Source organism: Amblyomma mixtum, chromosome 10 (genome assembly GCF_055824585.1).
Source record: "Amblyomma mixtum isolate Tamu chromosome 10, ASM5582458v1, whole genome shotgun sequence".
NCBI classification, from domain to species: Eukaryota; Metazoa; Arthropoda; class Arachnida; order Ixodida; family Ixodidae; genus Amblyomma; species Amblyomma mixtum.
In genome coordinates this window covers 38,442,141-38,467,079 of record NC_143021.1, presented here as the reverse complement: position 1 = coordinate 38,467,079, position 24,939 = coordinate 38,442,141, and the positions used below count along the sequence as shown (strand labels likewise).

Below are 24,939 nucleotides of genomic sequence, written 5' to 3'. Positions count from 1 at the left end.
TCTGCGGGTCACCGACATCTGTTGATCATCAAATGTCATCTGCCGCTCGAGGCCGGTACGCGAGGTCACGAAAAGGCCGAAAGTGGTTCCCCGTGCCTGGAGATGTTCGCGAGGGTCGGAGATGATGCCCGCCAGCTTGTCGCGGTGCTTGGCACGCCAAAGAGCCACAGGAAACGAGGCCCTTTGTTCCCCGGCATGGCCACGGCAAATGGGGAAGATAACGTTCGTCTCCCCGAGGCGGCGGCGGCGTTCTACACGTGCAGGCACTTCGGAAAGGGGGCCTGGTTTTGCTTAAACTCAGCCCCTTCGTTTTGTACCTGTACTCCGACCGGGCAAACTCTGTAATTGAAGTCAGCTGTCACCTGGGTCCTATTCGTGCGTGCGGTCCATGGCGGCAGGCCCGAAAGTAATCACGCTGAAGTTGCTCGCAGCCATATCTATACAGTAGAAACAGGTGTGCTGGCTGGCTCCAAACGACACCCGCTGACGTCGATCTTAATACTATCAAGAAAAGAAATTTCCTTCTTGAACGAACCCCACTGGAGATAAAAGCAAGATTTTTTTGACACGGAAACGAAAAGCGCGGGTTTTCCAATAAAATTGTAGTTGACAGTCAGCTTCGTCTACGTTCTGTGTGTTCCTTTCTGTGTCTGCGTTTTGTTATTTCGGCTGTTCCCACCAAGAAGTATGAACCAACTAGCTCAGTTTTCTACTCTTTTAAGCGTCGATACCCCTGGGTGAGTCGTGATATCATTCATATGAAGCGTAGACTTAAACGTCTTAGGCGACATCACTCCTCATCTTCTCGGTATTTGCAGAAATTAAAACATGAATTAAGCCAGGCAGTGTCTACATCAAAATCCCATTACTTTAAGGTCACCCTTCCTTCATTCATAAAAACAGATCCGCGAAAATTTTGGCGATACCTTGGTCAACAAAAGGAAACCTTCAAAGAAATTAGAACTGAGGATGGGAGCCTCGTCACTGATGAGAAGGAAATAGCTAAAGTCTTTAACAGGTACTTTCAAAGTGTTTTCGGGAGCCCTTCAGACATGGTTTTTGATGCACCCAAACAATCTATCGATCCTAACGAAGTTCCCGTTATTTCCACAGAAGGGGTTCTCTCTTTGCTGCGAAAAATAAATATTCGGAAGGGCCATGGTCTAGACGACATTCCAAATGCCTTTTTAAAGCGTTACGTGCTCCAGATCTCGGAGCATTTGGCTAAACTATTCACTTTATCTCTACAAACCAGTGAGTTGCCAGAAGATTGGAAGAAGGCTCGTGTTGTGCCGATTCATAAAAAAGGTGAAAAGTTACTCGTGACTAATTACCGACCGGTATCAATTATCTCTACATCCTGTAAGCTTCTTGAGCACATTGTGGCCCACTTTATAATTGATTTTTTAAAAGAAAGAAATATTCTGTCACCTTTTCAGGAAGGGAATGTCGACCATCACTCAACTAGTTACAACTATTGATGATTTGCTTAGAGTGCTGGACAACTCGGGACAGATCGATGTTCTTTTTTTGGATATGGCGAAAGCTTTTGATAAGGTACCACATGCAAAGCTTCTTTTTAAACTGCAGTTACTTGGTATTCCGTTGTATCTTGTTGAATTGGTCAGAGCATACTTAAGCGGCAGAACTCAGTGTGTTGATGTGAATGGTACTCTTTCTGAATCGCTTCCTGTTACTTCCGGTGTTCCTCAGGGCAGTCTGTTAGGACCTTTGCTGTTTTTAATATATATGAATGATATGTGAATGATATATATGATCTGTGTCAATAAGGTTGTTCGCGGATGACTGCGCTGTATACAAAGAAATAGCCTCAATTGCAGATCATCAATTGCTTCAAGATTCTTTGCTGAAAATATGTCACTGGTGTGAGGAATGGAACATGGATTTAAATATTGGTAAGAGTGCGCTTCTCCGAGTTACGAGAAAAAAAAATGTTAGTAATTACCAATATTGCCTTCACCACAGTCACATCAGAGAGGTCTCCCAGTACAAATATCTAGGAATTACTCTTAACAATAGATTAATCTGGGGCACTCATATTTCTGAGATCTGCTCAGCCGCTTTCTCTCAGCTTTGTTTCTTGAGGCGTAAATTAAAACATACTCCTAGAAATATTAAGCTTTTGGCTTACAAAACTTTTGTCAGGTCCAAACTTGAATACGCTTCTGAAATTTAAGACCCGCACACAAAGAAAGATATCTATCAACTTGAGCTCATCCAGAGGAAGGCAGTACGTTTCATTTTTAATAAATATAGAAGGTCTGACTCCCCAACACAGCTCATGAAAGTCAATAGCATTCCGTTGCTTCGTACGCGCAGAAAACTTAACCTATTTCTTTCCTTCGTAAAATTATCTCAGGCAAGCTCAGCATTTCTCCCCCTTCATTCATCAAGCACTCCACTGCTCGAAGGACCCGTCATACTCGTGAACACTCCTTACAGCATCTTTTCGCTAAAACAAACTCATTTAAGCACAGCTTCTTCCCTCAAACAATAGCAGATTGGAACGCACTCCCTGAATCGATTTTTAACTCCCCTAACGTAGAACAGGCGCTAAAAACATTTTTGCTTCAGTAAAAAGGAAGTGACTCTCCTGTATTCAATTTTCAGCATGTATTTCTCTTTGCCGTTGCTATGTTCATCTTTTAAGGTCCACTTTTGCTGTGTGTCACATGAAATGTTTTCACGTGGTGTTGTGATTTGTGTTTTCTCATGCCCCTCCTGCTTGGGCCAAAGCTGGCCTGCAGTATTTTGAAATAAATAAATAAATAAAAAGTTCCGTCTAGACGGAACTCTAGCCACAGCCGTACAAAAAACCCGTTTCTTACAGGAGCGAAGAGCATTCCCAAGCGTGCGTGACACCACCTCCCCCCATTTCTACATAAGAACGTCCAACCCCCCCCCCCCCCTGCAAAGAAAAAAAGATGCGGGCTCAAGGAACGCAGCCCGTGCACCAGCCGTTTGAGACATCTGCAGCCGTATCATGCACGAGCCTTTCAGAAAGGCTGTGCAGAAGTGCTCATTCGGAGTGCTATGTTGGTGGAGGCGAGGCCACTTTGAAGGTCCACAAACGCCCCGCGCGATGAAGCATAGCCTTCCCGCATGTTTCCTTGCTTCTTTACACCCAGCAAATCTCTTCGAAGAGTTTATTCTTCAGATACCGTTGACACGACGCCCGCCATGGCGAGGAGCAGCGCTGGTAACGAGGGAAGCTTGGAAAGCAAAGCCGTACGGCCGTACCGCTGCCGTCAAAATTGGCGCGAATGCTCAAAACACGTGACTTGAACGTGCAGTGCACGCTAGCGCCGAGAACGGCGTTGGGGGCGCGCCGAAGCAGACGACGCGCAGACTGCGCATCCGCAGGAAACAGTGGGGCGACATGAAGTGGTGAAAACGTCATCGATTGGCGGCCGCAGGGAATGGCGGCGGGGTGCCTGCTGCTGCTGCTGCAGCTGGCGTGGCGGCCGACGCGGGCCGACTGCGGCCTTTCCTCCTGCCCCTCGGACGACGAGGCTAGCGTGGCGCTGCCCATCATCGGTCTGCTGCTGGGCTGCGTACTGTCGCTGGGCGCCTGCCACCTGGCCATCCGACTGTGGATGCGTCGCCGCGAGAGCGTCTTCCTGCGCTCCACGGCGGCGCCCCCGCTGCTCAGGCCGCAGCCACCGCGCCTCGGGGACTCGGACCCCGTGCTCTCGGGCGCGCTGCCCGGAGACCTGCCGCCCCGCTACGAGACGCTGCGCGCTTGAGCGTGCATGTGTGCCGTGACTGCCCAACTTGGAGTTTTGCAGCCTGTGTTCGTCAGAAAGCACCGTGCATGAGAGCTCTTAGGTACGTCACGGTTTTCAACAGTGTCAGCAGTCTGGTCAATAAACTCTAGTGCCAGTTTTCATTCTAACGACTGGGTCAGAGTTGTTTGGAACAACATAGTAGGTGTATATGTGGGGAGTTATTAGGAGTGTCGTGTTTTCTTTAATATTTCACTTGCGTGTTTAAGTGTGCACTCCGATATTCCCTTCCGTCTTAATCCCGTCAGGTCAGGGCGCGTCAGGCCCAGCTTGCTGCTGGCAGTGAAAACTTACCGCGCATGTAGTGCGTTAGAGGTGCCTCGCTGGCGGAAAAACCATCCTGTGTGCGGTTGAAGCCTGATGATGGCAGGCTGCGTACAACCCGGTGGGCATGTTGCCACCTTCTGAAATGGTTTTGCGATAGCTGCGGCGAACTGTCAGCTGCTGCCAACATTGGTCAGGAAGGGTTCCTTGGACTGACTGCACTTTTTGCATGCAGCGCATTTCTGATGCAATATCCTTGTTATAAATTTGATGATCCCCAAATGACATTTGCTAAGCCTCGCATGACGCCTTGAACATGAGCAAGCTCTGAGTAGGAGCACGGTTTCAAATGACCTTCTAGCGGTTCATCCATTTACAAGTTCTGAAGCACAGTTTTCAGGTAGCTCGCTTCAGCAGCGATACGTTTCATCGCTGCTAACTTGCGGGCACGTTTTGGCCATCGGTGCTGACGTATCGCTTTCTGTTTGATGGGAGGAGCTGCTTTCCTGGAACAAAGCGCAGGTCGAAATCATGTCTGAGCAATCTCAAGAAGAATCGCTGCTGCATCGGTGGTATATGGCCAGTGGCTTTCATACAAATGACAAAGATGGATGGTTGGTTTCAATTATGAATTTTCGGCTGCACACTTGGTGGTCCATCTTTTCTAAATACGTAATAGATAGCATGTCCTTTTCTTTCTTTTTGCGGGGGAGGGGCCGTTATGTTTCAGCAGCGCCCATTTTACTGCGCGATGCGACGCGTGAGACGTTTGGTTCTCTTTCCGGATAGAATATTGCCAGCAGCGGCTGTTCGCACAATTATAGTTGACCGCGTGGTTTGGAGTCCAGATAAACAGTCTTTCTTAATAATGCTGCTTCAAAGCTTTCTTCTATCTATTGCCAGAGTAATTTACATCGCAGGGCCCAATTTGGCTCTGGAATCGGCGACATACACTGAACGAGGGATTGACTCGGCCTGACACCTTCTGCAGAAATCTCGGTTGCGCCGACAACGCACTTGGCCGGGGTTAGGCTTTCCATTCTGAGCAGTTGACATGGTTGTAAGCATTTTTCATTTTTTTCGGTTTCAATTAATTAGTTGATCAATTCCACACTGCATTTTCTTAATTACCATCATCACGCATTGGCTTTCCGTTCTGAGCATTCTGACACCTTTGAACGCCTTTTTCCAATTGATTAATTTCCTGAATTCATAAATTAATCAACTACAATGATTTCATTACCTCGTCATCGCCTATCACACATCGAATAATCAGCACAACCACGAATTTTCATGGCACACATTTTTTATGTAGCCCCCCGATGATTTCCGACACGCGGTGCCGACTACGCCGACGGGTCTTCGACTGAACGAGCTATAACCTCCGATATTGACGAGATGCCGGAAGGCAACAGCAGGAAACCGATGGATGCCCTTTGGGTTCTTCAACGTGCACTGACATCGCACAGCACACGGGCCTCTAGCATTTCGCCCGCATCGAAATGCGAACGCTGCGGCCGGGATCGAACCTGCGTCTTACGGGTCAGCACCATATAACCACTTCGCGGCGGATGTCACGCTGAGAGGAAGGAACATTTGCGTCACTCCAGTTCTGGACACGTGTCCAGATTGCAGCAGATAGTGGAAAAGCCCATTACGGATGGATGTAGCTGGTGCATTATACCAGCGAAGGTTTGGTTTGGTTTGGTTTATTGGGGTTTAACGTCCCAAAGCAACTCAGGCTATGATGGACGCCGTAGTGAAGGACTCCGGAAATTTCGATCACCTGGGTTTCTTTAACGTGCACTTACATCGCACAGTACACGGACCTCTAGAATTTTGCCTTCATCGAAAGCTTTTTACGTTTACTATTAACATCCGACAAAAAGATATCGCAGTGGCTCAGTGTTAGGGCGCTCGTCTACTGAGCCCAAGTTCCGGGGTTCGAACTCGGCCGTGGCGGCCGTTCCGATGCAGGCGGAACGCAAAAGGCGCCGGTGTGCTGTACGATGTCAGTGCATGTCAAAGATCCCCAGGTGGTCGAAATTATTCCGCAGCCCTCCACTATGGCACCTCCTTCTTCTTTCACTCTTTCCCTTCTTCTTTCACTCCCTACCTTATTCTTTCCCTTACAGCGCGACCGATATGATAGACAATTACTGCGTCATTTTCCTTGCCTCAAAATAAAAAAAAAGCTATGACCTCTTGGGAGACTGACTGAGGCGTTAAATTCTGCTCCTCGTTTCGAAGGATCCCCGCCGAGGACAGCCTTTGGGAGGGCGACCGCACACCGCGTCTGTGCGGATGAAAATGGGCTTGTTTTTGAGGAAATGGAATGGCGCAGTAATTGTCTCGCAAATGTCATCCGAACCACGCCGTAAGAGAAGATGTAAAGGAGGGAGCGAAAGAGGTGCCGCAGTAGAGGGCTCCGGAGGAATAATTTCGACCACCTGGGGATCTTTAACGTGCAGAAGAGCAAGGTTCCGGGCTAGTTGGTAATGCATTTGAAGGAACAAACAGCGCGACGAAACACGGACACACGTAGAAAAGACAGCGCTCGTGTGTGTGTCTTTTCTACGTGTGTCCGTGTTTCGTCGCGCTGTTTGTTCCTTCAGATCTTTAACGTGCACTGACATCGCACATCGCCACCATCAAAACACGGCCGCCGCGGTCGGGTTCGAACCCGAGCAGTGCACGAGTGCCCTGAGCCACCGCGGCGGGTCTGTGCGGCTGGCAGCGCCCTCGGCAATCAGGACTGTGGGCGCTGGTGGTCCTCGCACAGCTGCCGCCTCATCTCTCCAACCGGGCATCCTTGTTTACGCAGTGGAGCGGTGGTCGCTAGCAGCGCGCAGTGTCTTTCTGTATGTGCCAAACCGACTGCTGATATGTTCTGCCGAGCTAGTAGCGTGTTTCACCAGGCATCGGGTCCAGGAACACCGCCGTTGTGCCGATGGAGGTAGGAACGTGGGCTGGAGCCGGAGACAGGGAATAGGAGGAGCAAAGGAGAACTATATTCACATATTTACAACATTATTTGCAAACATCAACAATAATAATAATAATAATAATGCCTTTATTTTTCATCACAAGGATGAGGGAGGCAGAGAGAAAAAGCTAGGGGTGTAGCTTGACGAGCTCTCGCCTCCCCAAAAATAGATATAAGTTGTACAGGGAAAATATGCAGACAACATAACAGCATACCGGCAAAACTTAAAAAAAAAGAAAGAAAAAAAAACAAAGTAAAAACTGAGAAGAGTCTCAGGGAATCGCTGCTCGACGAACTAGTCGAGCGCTTTAAATAGCCTCTCCCGTTTTCTTCCCGCCTATTTCGTCCAATCGTAGGGACATCGTTTTGGGCGCCGCCTTTAAATGGAGCCAACGACGCTGATTGGCTGGCTTTGCCATCTTGTCGAAATAGGGTTCTCATTAACGGCGCTCCCCTCTCCAGCGTCTTCCTCGGCTGAGTCACTCCCGAAGGTTAACTTCTCTAGTCCGCATACTCGGTCTCTGGATACAAAGCGACCGCAAAGCCACACACACCTTCAAGCTACTGTCCCACGCCACCCAGCAAATCGCCCGAATGATACGCCGGGTGGCCAGGAACAGAAAGTGCATGCGAGAAGAAGGCACAATAAGACTGGTGCAGGCGCTTGTCCTCAGCCGCATGTCTTACGGTCTTCCGTATCACGCTCTTCTCAGACAAGACTTCAAGAAGGCGGACGCGCTGATCCGCACGGCATACAAACACGCCCTCGGACTACCCCCGTATACGACCAACACCAAACTCGAAGCACTGGGACTTCACAACACCTTCGACGAAATCAGAGACTCTCTCCTCCTCGCACAGCGAGAGCGACTCCTTCGCACGGAAACCGGCAGGCAGATACTCATTAGAATCGGCTTCCCGGCCGATGTCCAAGTCATCGAGTAGACGGAAAACCTTTCACCCAAGTACCGCAATAGAGTCCACGTCAATCCACTACCCAAGAACATATCACGCTCGCACGACGAGGGCCGACGCAACGCTCGGATCGACTACTTAAAGCGCACAGTCGCCCGCAGCTCTATACTCTATACGTAGACGCCGCCCTACACAGAGACGCCACGCGCGCCACGGCAGTGGTGGTGGACTCGACATTTCAAGAAGTGGCCAGCGTTTCCCTGAGGCACTGCACGGTCACTGAAGCTGAAACGGGCGCGATAGCGCTCGCCGGCCAGTACGGAGATACGCACGGCAAAGAAGTGAAGATTGTGTCGGACTCCCAGGCGGCATGTCGACTACTTCTCGCAGGAAGAATCCCCAAAAAGTTCACCATATTTGCAACGACTTCTCCTGTACACAATTTCGAACTCCGACACGAAATCACATGGGCTCCGGGGCACTCGGGGCTCGAGGGAAACGAGGCCGCGGACCTGTCAGCTCGAGGGCACACCAACCGAGCGACAGACACCCCCGACCAGGACACCACCGCCCCCGAAATCCCCACTGCCTACAGTGCACGGCTCCAATACTTTAGAACGCTTCGCCAGCAATACCCCCCACCGCATAAAAGGCTAAATGCTCAGGAGGCGCGCGAATGGAGGCAACTCCAGACCGACACCTTTCCTAATCCATATAAGTACCACATTATTTTCCCGGGCCGTTACGAAGGCTCCTGCCCGTGGTGCGAAGAACATCCCACAACATACCACATTACAAGTGGGTGCGTTGGGCCAAAACCATTGGAACTAAAATTCCCTAGAACAATGGAGCAGTGGGAGGCCACTCTGCTCAGCTCGGACCTTGCCATTCAGCAACAGCTGATCAAACAAGCCCGGGCGGCAGCGATAGCCACTGGGGTCCTGAAATGAGGACACCACCCGTTCTGTAACCTTTCATTTTCTTACTTTCTTTTGCTTTTCTCAATAAATGTTTTCAACAACAACAACCCACAGTTGGACGCGCAGTTAACCAGACGCAGCCGCCAGCTGATGACCCTTCAAGAAGCTGGCCAGGGGGTCCATGTCTGTTCATGGAGACGCCCGAAGGCGAACACTGGCAGCGGTGCCACCCGCGATGTCGACAAAAGAGCGAAGCACGGATTATTGACAGCCAGTCGTCTCGGTGCGTGGTGACAGGCGTTGAGTGTTGTCTCCCTGGAGGTGGTACATACATGGGTAAAACCCCTTAATCTAGCAGAACTTTTTGCTGGGCTAGTTGGTCAATTCTGACATTGGTGAAAACAGCGCGAAAGAAGAAGCCCGAAGGCGAAACGAGGAAGTGACAGGAAAGAGCGCTGACTGACAACTGAATTTATTGAGCGAAACTCGCGCAATATATAGGAAGGTTGGTTGGTTGGTTTATGGGGTTTAACGTCCCAAAGCGACTAAGGCTATGAGAGACGCCGTAGTGGAGGGCTCCGGAAATTTCGACCACATGGGGCTCTTTAACGTGCACTGACATCGCACAGTACACGGGCCTCGAATTTCTCCTCCAAAGAAATTCAGCCGCCGCGGCCGGGATCGAATATATAGGAAGGCAGTGGCAAAAATAGTCAGATGCAGTCAACGTCACATGGTGCAAACAGCCATAAAAGCGATAAAAACAAAACAGGGTGATAAAGCTAACAGTGAACTGAATCTCAAAAGGGATGGTAACAAAATGAAAACTACACTCAATGACTATACACAGTTAATGTCACATGGTGTAAAGAGCCATAAAAGCGATAAAAACATAACAGGGTGAAAAGGCCTAGAATCTCAAGGGGATGGTAACAAAAAAAAATTAATGATGACAAAAACAGTTAATGTCACAAGGTGTAAAGAGCCATAAAAACCGATAAAACAACCATAGCAGGTAACAAGGGTAAAACCGATAAAAACTGACGAAATGGAATTGTGGAAAGAATAAAAACTAACTGAATGTAACAACGTATGACTAAAAACATGCACAGACCTTAACAATAAAACGATGAAACAGTGACACTCAACGATTGAAACACGCGTAGTCAACAATAAAAATTTAGCAATGTTGTTCCAAAAAGGCAAGTTCACTCCTGTACAATGATTTTGACGCGTCACTGACACATTCCAAGCCCTTTCTTTTTATAAAGAAAGCCTCCTTCAACTCCCGGGCTACGCTGTCTCTACTCCTATCAAGAACAGCAGTTTCGCGTAATCGAGGCATGCATTTACACTCTTTGCAATGAAGCGCTAGATTAGAGCCAGTGCCTTTTTCAAGTGAGCGCTCATGTTCCCTTAAACGTTCGTTCAGGCACCTTCCGGTTTGTCCAATATAAACTTTGTCGCATGTAAGCGGAATCTGGTAAATCACCCCTTCCCTACACCTGACGAATATGTTGGCATGCTTTACGCCACAGGTTTGCTGTCTTGGCTTTTCGTTATTTATCCTGTGACACAACGTAGCTAGCTTGCAAGGGGCAGAAAAGACTACGGGAATCTCATATTTATTTGCAACCTTTTTTCAAATTATGTGCTACCCGGGGGGAATACGGGATAACGGCTGGCCTCACCCTCCTATTGCTTTCCTGAGTAACGTTTTTCTTCTTGCCTTTAACTTTCTGAAGCAGAGCTTCAGTCACTGCCGAAATCACAGTCTGCGGAAAACCTGCCTGTAGTAACCGTGCGGTCTGCAGTTGGAAGCTCTCTTGCATGCAATGCTCGCATGATTTTGTTAGTGCAGATCCTAATCCTGATGTGGCTATGGCTCGTTTAACTGTTTTTGAGTGAGCTGACTCGTAGGACAACAGCTCTTTTTGACTTCGAGGCTTGTACATCCAACAGAATCTATCTCGTTCCAAGGAGAGTTCAAAGTCCAAAAACTGTAACTTGTTGTTTTGTGGAAATTCACAAGTGAATTCCAAACCATGGCTCAGTTCATTAAACGCATCTAGAATTTCATTTACAGTGGCTCTGTAAGCTGGTTCGTCTTGCTTGGCTAACACTACTAAAAAATCGTCGACATACGTGAAAACCTTTAAAACTTTGCTGTTGTCGAACCTATCGTCCAGATTTTTGTCAACTGCTGCGAGAAAAATATTACTCAAAACTGGCGCTACACAGGACCCTATACAAATTCCTTTCTTCTGTGTGTACACCTGATTGTCAAACTCGACCACAGTAGCACTAAGGTAGAATTCCAACAAAGAAAGAAAACTCTCCATTGAAACACCCGCTGAATTTTGAAACAACACACCTTTCTTTTCAATGCAAGACTCAACAGCTGAGAACAACTGTTTGTGTGGAATGGAATAGAAAAGGTCCAAGGCATCTACCGAAAACACACTTCCAATGCCTTTGGAGGATTGAAAGAAAGCAATAATTTCCGTCGAGTTTTTCGTACAGAAGGGATCATCAGCGACAAGCGCGTTTAAATGCCTTAACAGGTATTGGCTAATAAGCCTTTGATAAGTGTAGCGCTCACTAACAATACACCGGAACAGAACCTCCTCTTTATGGGCCTTTGCAGTAAAAACATGCTAAGAGTCTTTTCTTTGCACTTATAGCATTTGCCAACTGCTCCAGTTCCAAGTTCTTGCAGAGGGCGACAGCTCGCGATTTCACTTTACTCGGCTTGAGGCTCGTCTGAGTGAAGTTCTTTTCCACCGCACAGCGGGTCTTTTCTCCATAGATTCTGGTGACTTTTAGTCTTTTCACCCTGTTATGTTTTTATCGCTTTTATGGCTCTTTAGACCATGTGACATTAACTGTGTATAGTCATTGAGTGTAGTTTTCATTTTGTTACCATCCCTTTTGAGATTCAGTTCACTGTTAGCTTTATCACCCTGTTTTGTTTTTATCGCTTTTATGGCTGTTTTCACCATGTGACGTTGACTACATCTGACTATCTTTGCCACTGCCTTCCTATATATTGCGCGAGTTTCGCTCAATAAATTCAGTTGTCAGTCAGCGCTCTTTCCTGTCACTTCCTCGTTTCGCCTTCAGGCTTCTTCTTTCGCGCTGTTTTCACCAATGTCAAAACCCCTTAAAGGGCCCCTGCCCACCCCCGGGCAGCAGACACTCTCTTTGAGTGAGTGCTCTTTTTGGTTAGCGCTCGTGTTGTCTCAGTGTGTCTCTCTTTGTCCCTTGTCTGTTTTTTTTGCGCTGAATTCAATTTAACATGCTTCACCAACTAGCCCGGCAGCTTGCTCTCCTGAACTGCATTTCTAGTACAGCGGGCCCATCTTTTTGTGTGTCACCTGCTTCCCCTTCACGCATCGATCTTCTTGTTCAGCACATCGTCAGCACAACATGTCAAGCACGTCAGTTAGCCTTCTGCCTCCGGAAAGTGGTCACGCCAGACATTGTGAGTGCTCTTTTTGGTTAGCGCTCGTGTTGTCTCAGTGTGTCTCTCTTTGTCCCTTGTCTGTTTTTTTTTTTGCGCTGAATTCAATTTAACATGCTTCACCAACTAGCCCGGCAGCTTGCTCTCCTGAACTGCATTTCTAGTACAGCGGGCCCATCTTTTTGTGTGTCACCTGCTTCCCCTTCACGCATCGATCTTCTTGTTCAGCACATCGTCAGCACAACATGTCAAGCACGTCAGTTAGCCTTCTGCCTCCGGAAAGGGGTCACGCCAGACATTGTGAGTGCTCTTTTTGGTTAGCGCTCGTGTTGTCTCAGTGTGTCTCTCTTTGTCCCTTGTCTGTTTTTTTTTTGCGCTGAATTCAATTTAACATGCTTCACCAACTAGCCCGGCAGCTTGCTCTCCTGAACTGCTTTTCTAGTACAGCGGGCCCATCTTTTTGTGTGTCACCTGCTTCCCCTTCACGCATCGATCTTCTTGTTCAGCACATCGTCAGCACAACATGTCAAGCACGTCAGTTAGCCTTCTGCCTCCGGAAAGGGGTCACGCCAGACATTGTGAGTGCTCTTTTTGGTTAGCGCTCGTGTTGTCTCAGTGTGTCTCTCTTTGTCCCTTGTCTGTTTTTTTTTTTGCGCTGAATTCAATTTAACATGCTTCACCAACTAGCCCGGCAGCTTGCTCTCCTGAACTGCATTTCTAGTACAGCGGGCCCATCTTTTTGTGTGTCACCTGCTTCCCCTTCACGCATCGATCTTCTTGTTCAGCACATCGTCAGCACAACATGTCAAGCACGTCAGTTAGCCTTCTGCCTCCGGAAAGGGGTCACGCCAGACATTGTGAGTGCTCTTTTTGGTTAGCGCTCGTGTTGTCTCAGTGTGTCTCTCTTTGTCCCTTGTCTGTTTTTTTTTTTTTTGCGCTGAATTCAATTTAACATGCTTCACCAACTAGCCCGGCAGCTTGCTCTCCTGAACTGCATTTCTAGTACAGCGGGCCCATCTTTTTGTGTGTCACCTGCTTCCCCTTCACGCATCGATCTTCTTGTTCAGCACATCGTCAGCACAACATGTCAAGCACGTCAGTTAGCCTTCTGCCTCCGGAAAGGGGTCACGCCAGACATTGTGAGTGCTCTTTTTGGTTAGCGCTCGTGTTGTCTCAGTGTGTCTCTCTTTGTCCCTTGTCTGTTTTTTTTTTTTTTTTGCGCTGAATTCAATTTAACATGCTTCACCAACTAGCCCGGCAGCTTGCTCTCCTGAACTGCATTTCTAGTACAGCGGGCCCATCTTTTTGTGTGTCACCTGCTTCCCCTTCACGCATCGATCTTCTTGTTCAGCACATCGTCAGCACAACATGTCAAGCACGTCAGTTAGCCTTCTGCCTCCGGAAAGGGGTCACGCCAGACATTGTGAGTGCTCTTTTTGGTTAGCGCTCGTGTTGTCTCAGTGTGTCTCTCTTTGTCCCTTGTCTTTTTTTTTTTTTTTGCGCTGAATTCAATTTAACATGCTTCACCAACTAGCCCGGCAGCTTGCTCTCCTGAACTCTCTACCTCTTTGAGCGAGCCTCCTCTCCTTCCATTCCCTCCTCGAAATTCTTCTCTCCCGCTCCTCGTCGAGTAGGCTCGGCAAGGCAAAATCACCCCTTCCTTCTCCGACGTAAGCCGGAGGAGTGATGTCTGTGGAGTGCGTCACAGGGTACGTCATGGCCCCGCCTTCAATAGAATTCTTTTCTTGGTTTTTGCTGCTGGGTCTGTTCGAGGGGAGGGGGGGGGGGCGCTGCGGGCGCGCACACTGAACGATCGAGAGGCGCGATCGGCTCGACCACCTAGACTTGTTAGCGAGCGCATCCTTTCATATATCTGTTTGTCATTCCCAGTTAGCGAGCCACCTTTTCATTTTTTTTAGGCCTCCCCACCGCTTCACGAGCGGAGGGGCGGAAGTCGGTTCTGTTCGAAACACACGGCGAAGTGCGGACCCGGCAACCGCCCGTTTGCTTTTCTTCATGTGTGTTTGTGTTCTGTGTTTGTCTTTTCTCCGCTCCGAAGCCCATGTCGTTCATTGGAGTCAAGGCGTACGCAAGATGTGTGAAGGATAAGCGGTGTCTGTGCGGAGCGGTCAAGTGGGCGAGCGAGAGAAAGGCTCTGCTGCACTACTGATTAAAACCTTGTTTTGGGGGGCTTGCATAGAAGAAAAAAAACAGAAGGGAGCGCGCACGCAGAGCGTCTCGTGACGTGATCACTGCGGGGGGGCGAACCAACTCCCTCAGTTTTACTATTTTTTTACTTTTTATGGCTAGGGTTCAAGGCTGTCGCCGCACGCTCCCTCCGCAGTTTTTTTTTTGTTCCTTCATGCGGGTTTGTAGGCATGAGCCAGGACAGAAGGCGCTGCGGAAAGCGTTGTGCAGACGACGCGACGCCAAGGCTACGCCCAACCTTCTCCCGTCAGTCAGAACGATGCACCAATGGAGTGCCTTTAGCGAAAGTAACCCCCATGACGTCAACGGGGTTCAGAGTAGTGGGGCGGGCCGTTTTTGTTGAAGGAAAGAACGAGCGGGCTTTGATTTGAATTTTCGCAGCCTTTCGGGGCGCGCATGGCTCTAGTATTTTGCAGAGGATATCTCCGATGCCTCATCTATGCAGTGGGCTTGTTTTTCAAAAATGTCCGGACCCTGGGCAGTGGCCCTTTAAGTCTGGAAAACGGGGTGGCAGTGACGCCGCAGTGGAAGAGAGGAGTCGTCTAGACTCAGTCTCCGCCGTCGTATCGGGCGCCACTGTTCTTTGCAGGTGTCGCATGGGAGCGCGTACTCGGAGGAGCACCACTGTAGCACAACCCCGCACTGCCCCTGGGAATCGCTTAAGTTGTGGGGTTTAAATTGGGGAGAGATAAATACGTTCTCCCCGCTTAACCGCGGCTGACACAGTTCAAAGCCGCGCGGACCCCACCCCGTGGTCGCGTACGCTACCGAGCGCACGACGACCACGGCGGGCCTTGCTCTACGGGAACAAAGGAACGACACACAGGCTGACACAAACAAGGCATTTATTGCTATAACAACAATAACGCCAGCTAGCAACAAAATACACTGGGGAATCGAGGATGTCCGACTCACCAGCACGGCTACGAGCGAACGTTCGCCCACGGTAGGGCAAAGGGATAAACTCCGAGGCCGAGCGGGACGGGCTCGGCGGGAGCAAGTTCCGACCAAGAGGCGCCCGTCGACGAAGAGCGGAGCTGCGCGCGGAAACGTCCACACGCTATCCTGTCCCAGGGAGAAGAGAGCCCGGCGGTCCCCGCGAGCGCGCAGCAAAACGCCATCCGTGGCGCTGGTGTCGCTACTACGCGAGCGCCCTCCCCTGTTAGTTAAAGTAACCAAAACTGAGAAGAGCGCGTTTCGGAGGAGCTAACTACAGGGAACTAGGGCGTTGAGGGAAAGCGAACGCAGGGGACGAAGGCGTCCCCACAAAGTGAAGACGACTGTGGCAGGAACACACAAATGGGGAGGGGGGTGGAGGGGAGGAGAGTCATAACAGTGCCCGCCTCGATTCACGCAAAGCAGCTGTCTTCCTGAGACACCATGAGCTCTGCCACTGGGACGTCTTCGAATGTCATGTTGCAGTGTGAATAAGATTCAGCTGCGCACGTGGCGGTTCACGTAGCACCGCCTGGATTTGTCAGATCATGAATGGCAGTTTACCCTCAAGACAAGAGCACACAACTGCTGTATCTTACCGGTGGCCTTATGGGGCCGAAACCATCATCGTCATCAGCCTTACTACACCATTGCAGGAAAGAGGCCAATTAATCCTGTCCTGTGCCAGCTGCAGCCAGCCTATACCCGTAAACTCCGTTTACGGGTATAGGCTCCGTTTTGAATTACTGTAACTCTGTTTGGGCAACCACCACGAAAACAAATGTGATAAAAATACAGGTTCTGTAGAAGAAAATGATCCGCTACATTGCAAACCTTCCTTATCTCTCTCCATCACGCAGTGCCTTTATTAATTATAAAATAATTCGTTTTGAACATATGTATGTTTTTCGCATTTTGAGATTTTTTTACCATTCTTCTCCTGCTTATAGAGATTTCCTCGTACATACTGCCCATTTAAGGACCGCTTCGAATCGAACCCACACCCGAAACACCGATCCCTGGTATATTCCATATTTTCGAAATAATTATAAACTTCAAACGCTTGAACACAATTTACCGACCACTCTTAAAAAGTACAAAGTTTTGGCTAGTGTTAAACAAAGTGAGTTAAAAATGTATTTTGTTAATATATAGCCAGGTTGCATTTTATGTGCCTCTGTTTGTCTGCCGGTGCCATGTATGCACAATAAGTGTTTTGTTTTTATGCGAAGCATACTACTTTAGCTACCACTTCAGCCCTTCACCGTGGTTATGCGCCTCCAAATCACGTGATACATGACGTCACACCACGTGACACGATGACGTCACGACAGTGGACAAACGGGGGCCCACCTCGTGCCGTCGCTGTGGTTGTGCGCCTCTAAATCACGTGATACATGACGTCACACCACGTGACTTGATGACGTCACGACAGTGGAGAAACGGGGGCCCACCTCGCGCCGTCGCTGTGGTTGTGCGCCTCCAAATTACGCGACACGATGATGCCTTGCATTCTCCAGGCTTAACCAAGTTAAGCCTCATCCATTTTTTTTTGGCGGGGGGGTCCTCTCTTTGTTTTCGTGCGTCTGTAAACAGCCATTGTTTTCGTTGTATTGAATCAATATGTCACTTGCTTCGTTGTGTTTGTTTGTTCTAACCTATATATCTTTGTAAACCTTTTTTCGCGTTCTGTCGTGTACTGCCATTTGAGGTGCTTGGGCCCCGTCAAGCTGTGATAAAAGCTGCTTTTTAGCAGCTTTTAGCCCTCCCATCTTTCTAGGATGTAACTTATATTCTCGAAAAATAAAGCGAAACGAAATGAAATGAAACTTCATCTCATCCGCCCACCTAACTTCGGCCGCCCCCTGCTACGCTCGCCTTCTCTTGGAAGCCACTCACTTGCCATTAAGGACCAGAGGTTGCTTTGCCTTCGCACTACATGCCCTACCCAAGCCCATTTCTTCCTCTTGAGTTCGACTATAGGATGTCATTAACCCGCGTTTCCTCCCTCACCCATTCTGCCCGCTTCCGGTCTCTTAACGGTACACCTATCATCTTTCTTTTCGTAGCTCGCTGCGTTGTCCTTAACTTAAGCCGAACCCTTTTCTTTAGCCTCCATGTTTCTTCCTCATAGGTGAGTACCGGTAAGGTACGGCTGTTGTATGCTTTTCTCTTGAGGTATATCGGTAGACTGCCGTTCATGATCTGAGGGAACCTGCCATATGTGCTCCACCCCATTCTTATTTTTCTAGTTATTTTTCTCTCATGGTCAGGATCTGCGGCCACTACCTGCCCTATGCAGACTTTACTCCCTTAAATGTGAACTTCTGTTCCCTTGCGAGACTGTTCAACACTACTTCCGTTTTCTGCATGTTCATTTTTATCCCCAACGTTCTGCTCTGCCTGTCAACTCGCTGATCATGCTTTGCAGCTCATCTCCTGAGTGACCTAGCGAGGCAATGTTATCAGCGAATCGCAGAATACTTCGACAATCGGCCCCTGCCAGCACCCAAAGCGCAGATCCAAAGAAGAAAAGTACGCTCCATGCAGGCAGTCTAGCGCGTCATCGATACCAGGCAGGGAGCAGACGTCTTTACAAGTAAACTTGTTAGCCGGCGATAGTCTACGCAGAATCGAATGGAGCCATCCTTTTTCTTGACGCGCACGACCGGAGAAGCCCACGGGCTGTGAGAGGGCTGGATCACTCCACGGTATAGCATGTCGCTCACCTGTTCAGCAATGATGCCGCGCTCACCGGTGGAGACGCGGTAGGAGCCGAAGGGACCATGGGTCTCGACATGGTGGCCGGTTGCGCGATTCAACTTCGGAGTGGAAGCACGTTCGGAGCCGCTGAAGCAAGGCGACCAGCTGGACGCTGTGCAGAGGCGGCATCAACGGATTGGGAAAACCCCACAGGGTTGGCGGCTTCGATGAAAGGACGTGATGCGCTAGGGTCATCATGACAGGAGAAGCGTCGGCGGGAGTTCTCCTGCCTGTAAACGACGCGCACGCGAAACGGCCCGATCCATTTCGGCGCCAACGAGGCCGCAAACTGTTGGCTACCGTCGCTGAGAAGGCGTTGGCGCCGAAGCACCAGATCACCCACTTCGCAGTGAACATCCCGGTTGTGCTGCACTTTCTGCTGCGCCTTGGCAGTGCTCAGGTTGCGCAGCTGCGTCGCGTATTCAGCCCATGCTGACGAAGCGACTGGCGTCCGTTAGAGAAGACGGCCCCATACCCAGTCGAGCGGTTAACGGTCGAGCATCAGCTTCTCTTATGCCAAGGGGAAAAAGTTCTGCCCGCTTGCTTGAGTGACCACCAGCAAATCTTGTTCCTGCTCGGTGCCAGGCTGTTAATGGGCTGCATGATGCCGGATGGTCGGCCGCCTCGGGCCTTCACGCTTTGGCACACATGGCACGAGCGGGCGTAGCGTATTACGTCGCTTTTCATACCAAGCCAGGCAGCAAAGCGACACGACTTATTCGGCCTTTTTTCGCACATGCTATTTTTCATTTTTTTTTATTTATTTAAATATACTGTCAATCCCCAGAGGGATTGTAACAGGGATGGGTACAAGAAAAAAAGAAATTTTACAGTTATTGGTAACAAGGAATTATACCAGAGACAGAGCGGCACAATCGACTGGTCACATTATTACAGGACAAGAACCAACACAGAATACTTACTGTGCTTCAAAATACACATATAACAATGGTAAGTACACAGTTTATAAAATTAGGATCATAAAATACATGCAAGAATGAATCACCAAACACTGAAAGCAAAATGATCAATGTAATAACGACACAGATATCATAAAATAGTTTCACTCTGCGTTTGGCCACAATAGCGTTTCTTCTACAAGCTGGGTCAATCAATCAATCAATCACTTTATTTCAGCTTTTTTTTTTGCAAAAACTGAGGGCGGCAAGAGAAAAGCAGTCATTACGACCGCTTGACAAGCCTCGCCACCCCTACAAAGAGGCAGTTTGGTAGCGACTATGATGGTTACTTCATACACTGGTAACAACGCAAGGTACACGGAAGGACAAGGCATGTAAATATATGCATAAAAGGAAACATTTTTTTTAAATATGTGCATAAAAAGAAACTTTTTTTTTCTAAATACATGCATAAAAGGAAACTTTGTTTTCATTTTGCATGGACAAGTAATATTTCCGCACAACAGAATAAAGGTTTTACACAACATTTACGGTTCAGTGCAATAGAATTCTACACATGGGTACGCATACTGTGGGACCTAGCTTGCAAACACATTTCGAATAGCCGAGACAGACATGCTGAGCAACATGTCGTAAAAGGGCGTGTTCAAGTATTTGGGAAGAATGTATTTTAGTGTGAAAAAGCCATAGTTTGTTTTGCATCGTGGTAATGCATAGATGATACGCTGTCGTGTCATATACGGTGTCCGATGTGGTGTAAGTGTCACAATGCTAGAAAGAAATGTGTCGTCTTCGGCTATTATTTTTTTATAGAAGGATGCAAACCTGTAATCGAACATTCTTGTTACGGGTATCATTCTCTATTGCTGGTAGATAGGACGTGTCGGAGCATCATACGGTACATTAGAAATTACGCGAAGTATTCTTTTTTGCAGTACTAGAAGCTTCTGGATGTTAGATGCTGTGGTTTGTCCCCATACAAGGAAGCAATACGATACATAAGAATAAAAGAACGCATAGTACAGATTCAGCTTAGTTTTGCCGGGTAAAATATGTTTATTCAGCGAAATTATCCCAATATATCTGGAAAGGGATAGGCACACTTTGCTTACATGAGCGTCCCACGACATAGTAGCAGTAAATACCACTCCGAGTAATGTGAAGGTTTCCACGTACTCAATGGGGGCGTTGTCGAAATAGAGTGGTGGCACACTGCATATATGCTGCCCCTTCGGATGGAATAATAAAGCTTTAGTTTTTAATTTGTTTATTTTTAATGAGTTCAAAGATGACCACTCAGATAATGATGACAAAACTGTATTTGCGGTGCTAGTTAGTTATTTGATGTCAGGTGAGGACAAAAACAGACTGATGTCGTCAGCATATATGATGTATTTAACTAAGTTACTGATGTTGCATACGTCATTAATATATATGTTGAATAGGAGCGGCCCCAGAAGGCTGCCCTGGGGCACGCCGTTTGTTGTTGTTGTTTATGGGGTTTAACGTCCCAAAGCGACTGAGGCTATGAGAGACGCCGTAGTGAAGGGCTTCGGAAATTTCGACCACCTGGGGTTCTTTAACGTGCACTGACATCGCACAGTACACGGGCCTCTAGAATTTCTCCTCCAAAAAAATTCCAGCTGCCGCGGCCGGGATCGAACCCGCGTCTTTCGGATCAGCAGCCGAGCACCATAGCCACTGAACCACCGCGGCGGCGCACGCCGTTTGTGATTGCTAACAAGTCCGAAGAGCAGTGATTTAAAGCAACATACTCGCGACGAGCACTGAAATACGATTGAGCCGCCGCGGTGGCTCAGCGGTTATGGTGCTCGGCTGCTGACCCGAAAGACGCGGGTTCGATCCCGGCCGCGGCGGTTGAATTTCTTTGGAGGGGAAATTCTAGAGGCCCGTGTACTGTGCGATGTCAGTGCACGTTAAAGAACCCCAGGTGGTCGAAATTTCCGAAGCCCTCCACTACGGCGTCTCTCATAGCCTTAGTCGCTTTGGGACGTTAAACCCCCTAAACCAAACCGAAATACGATTGAATGAGACAGAGGGCGTGGCCACCTATACCGTAGTGGTCGAGTTTTTTAAACAGAGTTTCGTGATTCAGTGTATCGAATGCTTTGCTAAAGTCTACAAAGACGCCTGAGGTGAGGTGTTGAGCTTCGAAGTTATTTCATATGTATTCTTTTTGATCAAGCAGAGCATGCTCACTTGAGCGGGCACTTCACCGCTCGGAACTCGGTCATGATTTCGCCCCTTCTTACGCAGGCTTTTATTCTACTTTGCATCACCGCACCGCCTCCCTGCTTCAACAAACCCCCCGGATTCTTCGACTTCATCGACTTACCTTGGTACCCTTCCGCCACCGACCACGAAGAACTCGAAACCTGCCTTGCACCGCCGTTCCCGCCCCCTGTCAAGTATAACGCCTGGCAACCTGGTGGAACTATCAGCGCGGGAGATACGCATCGACTAGAAAAGACGCATCTGCTCTGGAGCCACTTGGGGCACTTCACCGCTCGGAACTCGGTCATGATTTCGCCCCTTCTTACGCAGGCTTTTATTCTACTTTGCATCACCGCACCGCCTCCCTGCTTCAACAAACCCCCCGGATTCTTCGACTTCATCGACTTACCTTGGTACCCTTCCGCCACCGACCACGAAGAACTCGAAACCTGCCTTGCACCGCCGTTCCCGCCCCCTGTCAAGTATAACGCCTGGCAACCTGGTGGAACTATCAGCGCGGGAGATACGCATCGACTAGAAAAGACGCATCTGCTCTGGAGCCACTTGGGGCACTTCACCGCTCGGAACTCGGTCATGATTTCGCCCCTTCTTACGCAGGTTAGTTACCTGCCGTCCTCGGCATCCTTCCGTTCAAATGACCCGTTCTTACTCGCGGTGTCGTGCCCCATGAAATGCTTGATTGTGTTCGCCGGATGCTGCGCCTTTCATGTTTCCACTACTTTAATGCATTCCTTGTCTTTTTGATGCTCGTCCAGTCAGGTGATATTGAACTTAATCCTGGGCCCTCTGTATCATTAGAGTCTATTTCTGAAGCATTCGCTCGCCTCGAACAAACTCACGCCACAATAATTGCTGAGTTGTCAGCTATTCGCGGTGCCCAGTCTAACATACTAGAATCTGTGAATCATCTGTCTCTGCGTGTCGATGATTTGGAAAGAAATGTTAAGAACGATCACTCGAGTAGCCCCTGCCCACACAATAACACAAGCCAGAACAGTACTAAACTTTCGTTTGAAATCAAACAGCTCGCCGAAAAATGTGATGACGCGGAGAACCGCCTTCGAAGGTCGAACCTTATCTTTTTTGGAATTTCGGATGTAAAAGATGAAACGTGGGCGCGATCTGAAGAACATGTCGTTTCCTTCTGCAGCGAGAAACTGGGTGTGTCAATTGATCCTGCTGACATTGAGCGTGCGCACCGAATGGGACGTTACATGGAAGCAAAGAATCGCCCCATTATTGTAAAATTTGCGCGTTTCAAAACCAAATCAATAATTCTTTCAGCTACATCTCAGCTTAAAAACTCGGAGTTTAATGTTCGCGAAGATTATTCAGCCCGTGTTAGGTTGGCCCGGAAAAAACTTTTTGAGTATGCTCAGCAAACTAACGCTTCGTTCAAGATCCGTTTCAACAAGCTTGTTATTGGTAGCAAGCAGTACGTGTACAATGACACAACCGATTCTGTAACACAGCTGTCGTCGCCATAGCCATCATCACCACCTCCTTTCCGCCGTCTACGTGCCAGTCCTCATCAATCGTCATTAGCAAACAGAGATGCACGGGCTTCTAAGAAAATGACCCTATTATTGACAAATATCCGCAGTTACCTCCCAAAGAAAGAAGCAGTAGGATCCCTTCTTGAAGATAGCACTGCGGATATTGCTATTTTTACCGAATCTTGGCTGACTTCAGATATCGAGGACACAGAGCTTCTTTCCGAAACGAAATCTTTTATTGCTTACAGGCGAGACAGAGAGGGAAGAAGGGGTGGTGGTGTCCTTGTTCTCACGAAATCTGAATTGCATACATCTCCCGTCCATGTTAGTTCCTCTTACGAGATACTTTGCGTTAAACAAATATTATTGTTGCATGTTATCGGGCTCCTAATTGCGACTCCTCCTTTCTTACCGACCTTCACTCCGTCCTACTCGATCTGCACTCCCGCTTTGTTCATGCCAACTTCCTACTTTGTGGAGACTTTAACTTTCCCGATATTGACTGGGAAACCTTGTCAGCACCCTCCGGTCCGTCGAACAATTTTATTGACTTAGTGCTCACGTTTAACTTTACCCAGACAGTTAAAGTGCCTACTCGTGGTGACAACGTTCTCGATCTTGTTCTCGCTTCTAAACCTGAGTTAATTGAGTCATTAACAAGCATCACCGGTCTAAGCGATCACGAGGTGCTTGTATTCAATTTTGCCGTTCCCATCCACACCAAGCAGCGCTCCTTAAAGTACATTCGCGACTACAGTAAAGCAGATTTTCGCGCTATTAACTTCGAGTTAGAAACTTTTTTCCACCTTTTCCACCAAGCCGCACCCTCTAAATCAGTAGAACAAAACTGGTTGCTCTACAAGAACAAAATCTTATCCCTTGTCGAAACACATGTCCCTCTTATCTGCATACGCGGTGACTGTAACAAGCCCTGGTATAGCAATGCCTTACGTCAGTTAGCAAACAAAAAGAAGCGCCTCTATCGTGCGGCCAAGCGTACGAATTCAGTTGAAAAATGGGAAATATATGGCAGGTGCCTACATGAATACATTACCTTACTACGGCGTTCTAAAAAGAAATTTTTTCACGAAGATCTTGGAAACATATTGCGCGTCAACCCGAAAAAATTCTGAAATCTGGTCACTCCTTGCAAAAACCGTACTCAAAACATTTCGTTGATTAACCAAGACGGCTTACATGTCCCTGAGAATGAGCGCGCAGATGTCATGAATTCATATTTTTCCTCCGTATTCACGCATGAACCTGCTCTCCATATTCCCTCAATACCTTCCACTAGTTTTTCCCAAATGCCACCAGCTTTTATAACCCATGAGGGCATCACTAAACTCATCGACAACCTTAAAGTGTCAAGCGCCCCTGGGCCAGACAACATAACTGCAAAAATATTAAAGGGAACTGTGAGCATTTCTAGCCGTATTTTGCAAATTATTTTTCAGCAGTCGGTTTCAAATGGTGAAGTACCAAATGACTGGAAAACTAGTAAAGTAACTCCAGTATTTAAGGCAGGCAACCGATCCGACCCTTCTAACTACCGCCCAATTTCATTAACATCCATTCCATGCAAGCTACTGGAGCACATATTATATTCGCAGATCGCATCACACCTCGACAATAACGCTTTCTTTTATAAAAAACAGCACGGTTTTAGGTCAGGCCATTCTTGCGAGTCCCAGCTCTTCGAATTCACTACAGACCTTCACTTAAACTTAGATTCTTCTTTTCAAACCGACGTCATTTACCTGGATTTCTCCAAAGCCTTCGATCGCGTTCCACACCGGCGTTTAATGACAAAACTCTCCTGCCTCCACATCGACCCTTTAATCCTGTCATGGATCGACTGCTTTCTCCGCGACCGCTCACAATATACAGTAATAGGCAACCATAGATCGTCAAATACCACAGTCCTCTCTGGTGTCCCTCAGGGATCGGTGCTAGGACCACTCCTTTTTCTCATATTTATAAATGATCTTCCCAATGCCGTATCA

The 24,939-nt window shown here is 48.3% G+C and overlaps 1 protein-coding gene across 1 annotated transcript in view; it reads left to right on the top strand.

The window, feature by feature from the left end:
• Positions 1 to 3,400: 3,400 nt before the first annotated feature.
• LOC149325616 (uncharacterized) overlaps positions 3,401 to 24,939 on the top strand; it is a 56,431-nt gene continuing 34,892 nt past the window's right edge. Inside the window, exon 1 of the mRNA XM_089563663.1 lies at positions 3,401 to 3,849. Coding sequence (XP_089419789.1) covers positions 3,441 to 3,767 — 327 coding nt within the window. The 5' untranslated portion in view covers positions 3,401 to 3,440 and the 3' untranslated portion in view covers positions 3,768 to 3,849. The remainder of the gene's footprint in view (positions 3,850 to 24,939) is intronic.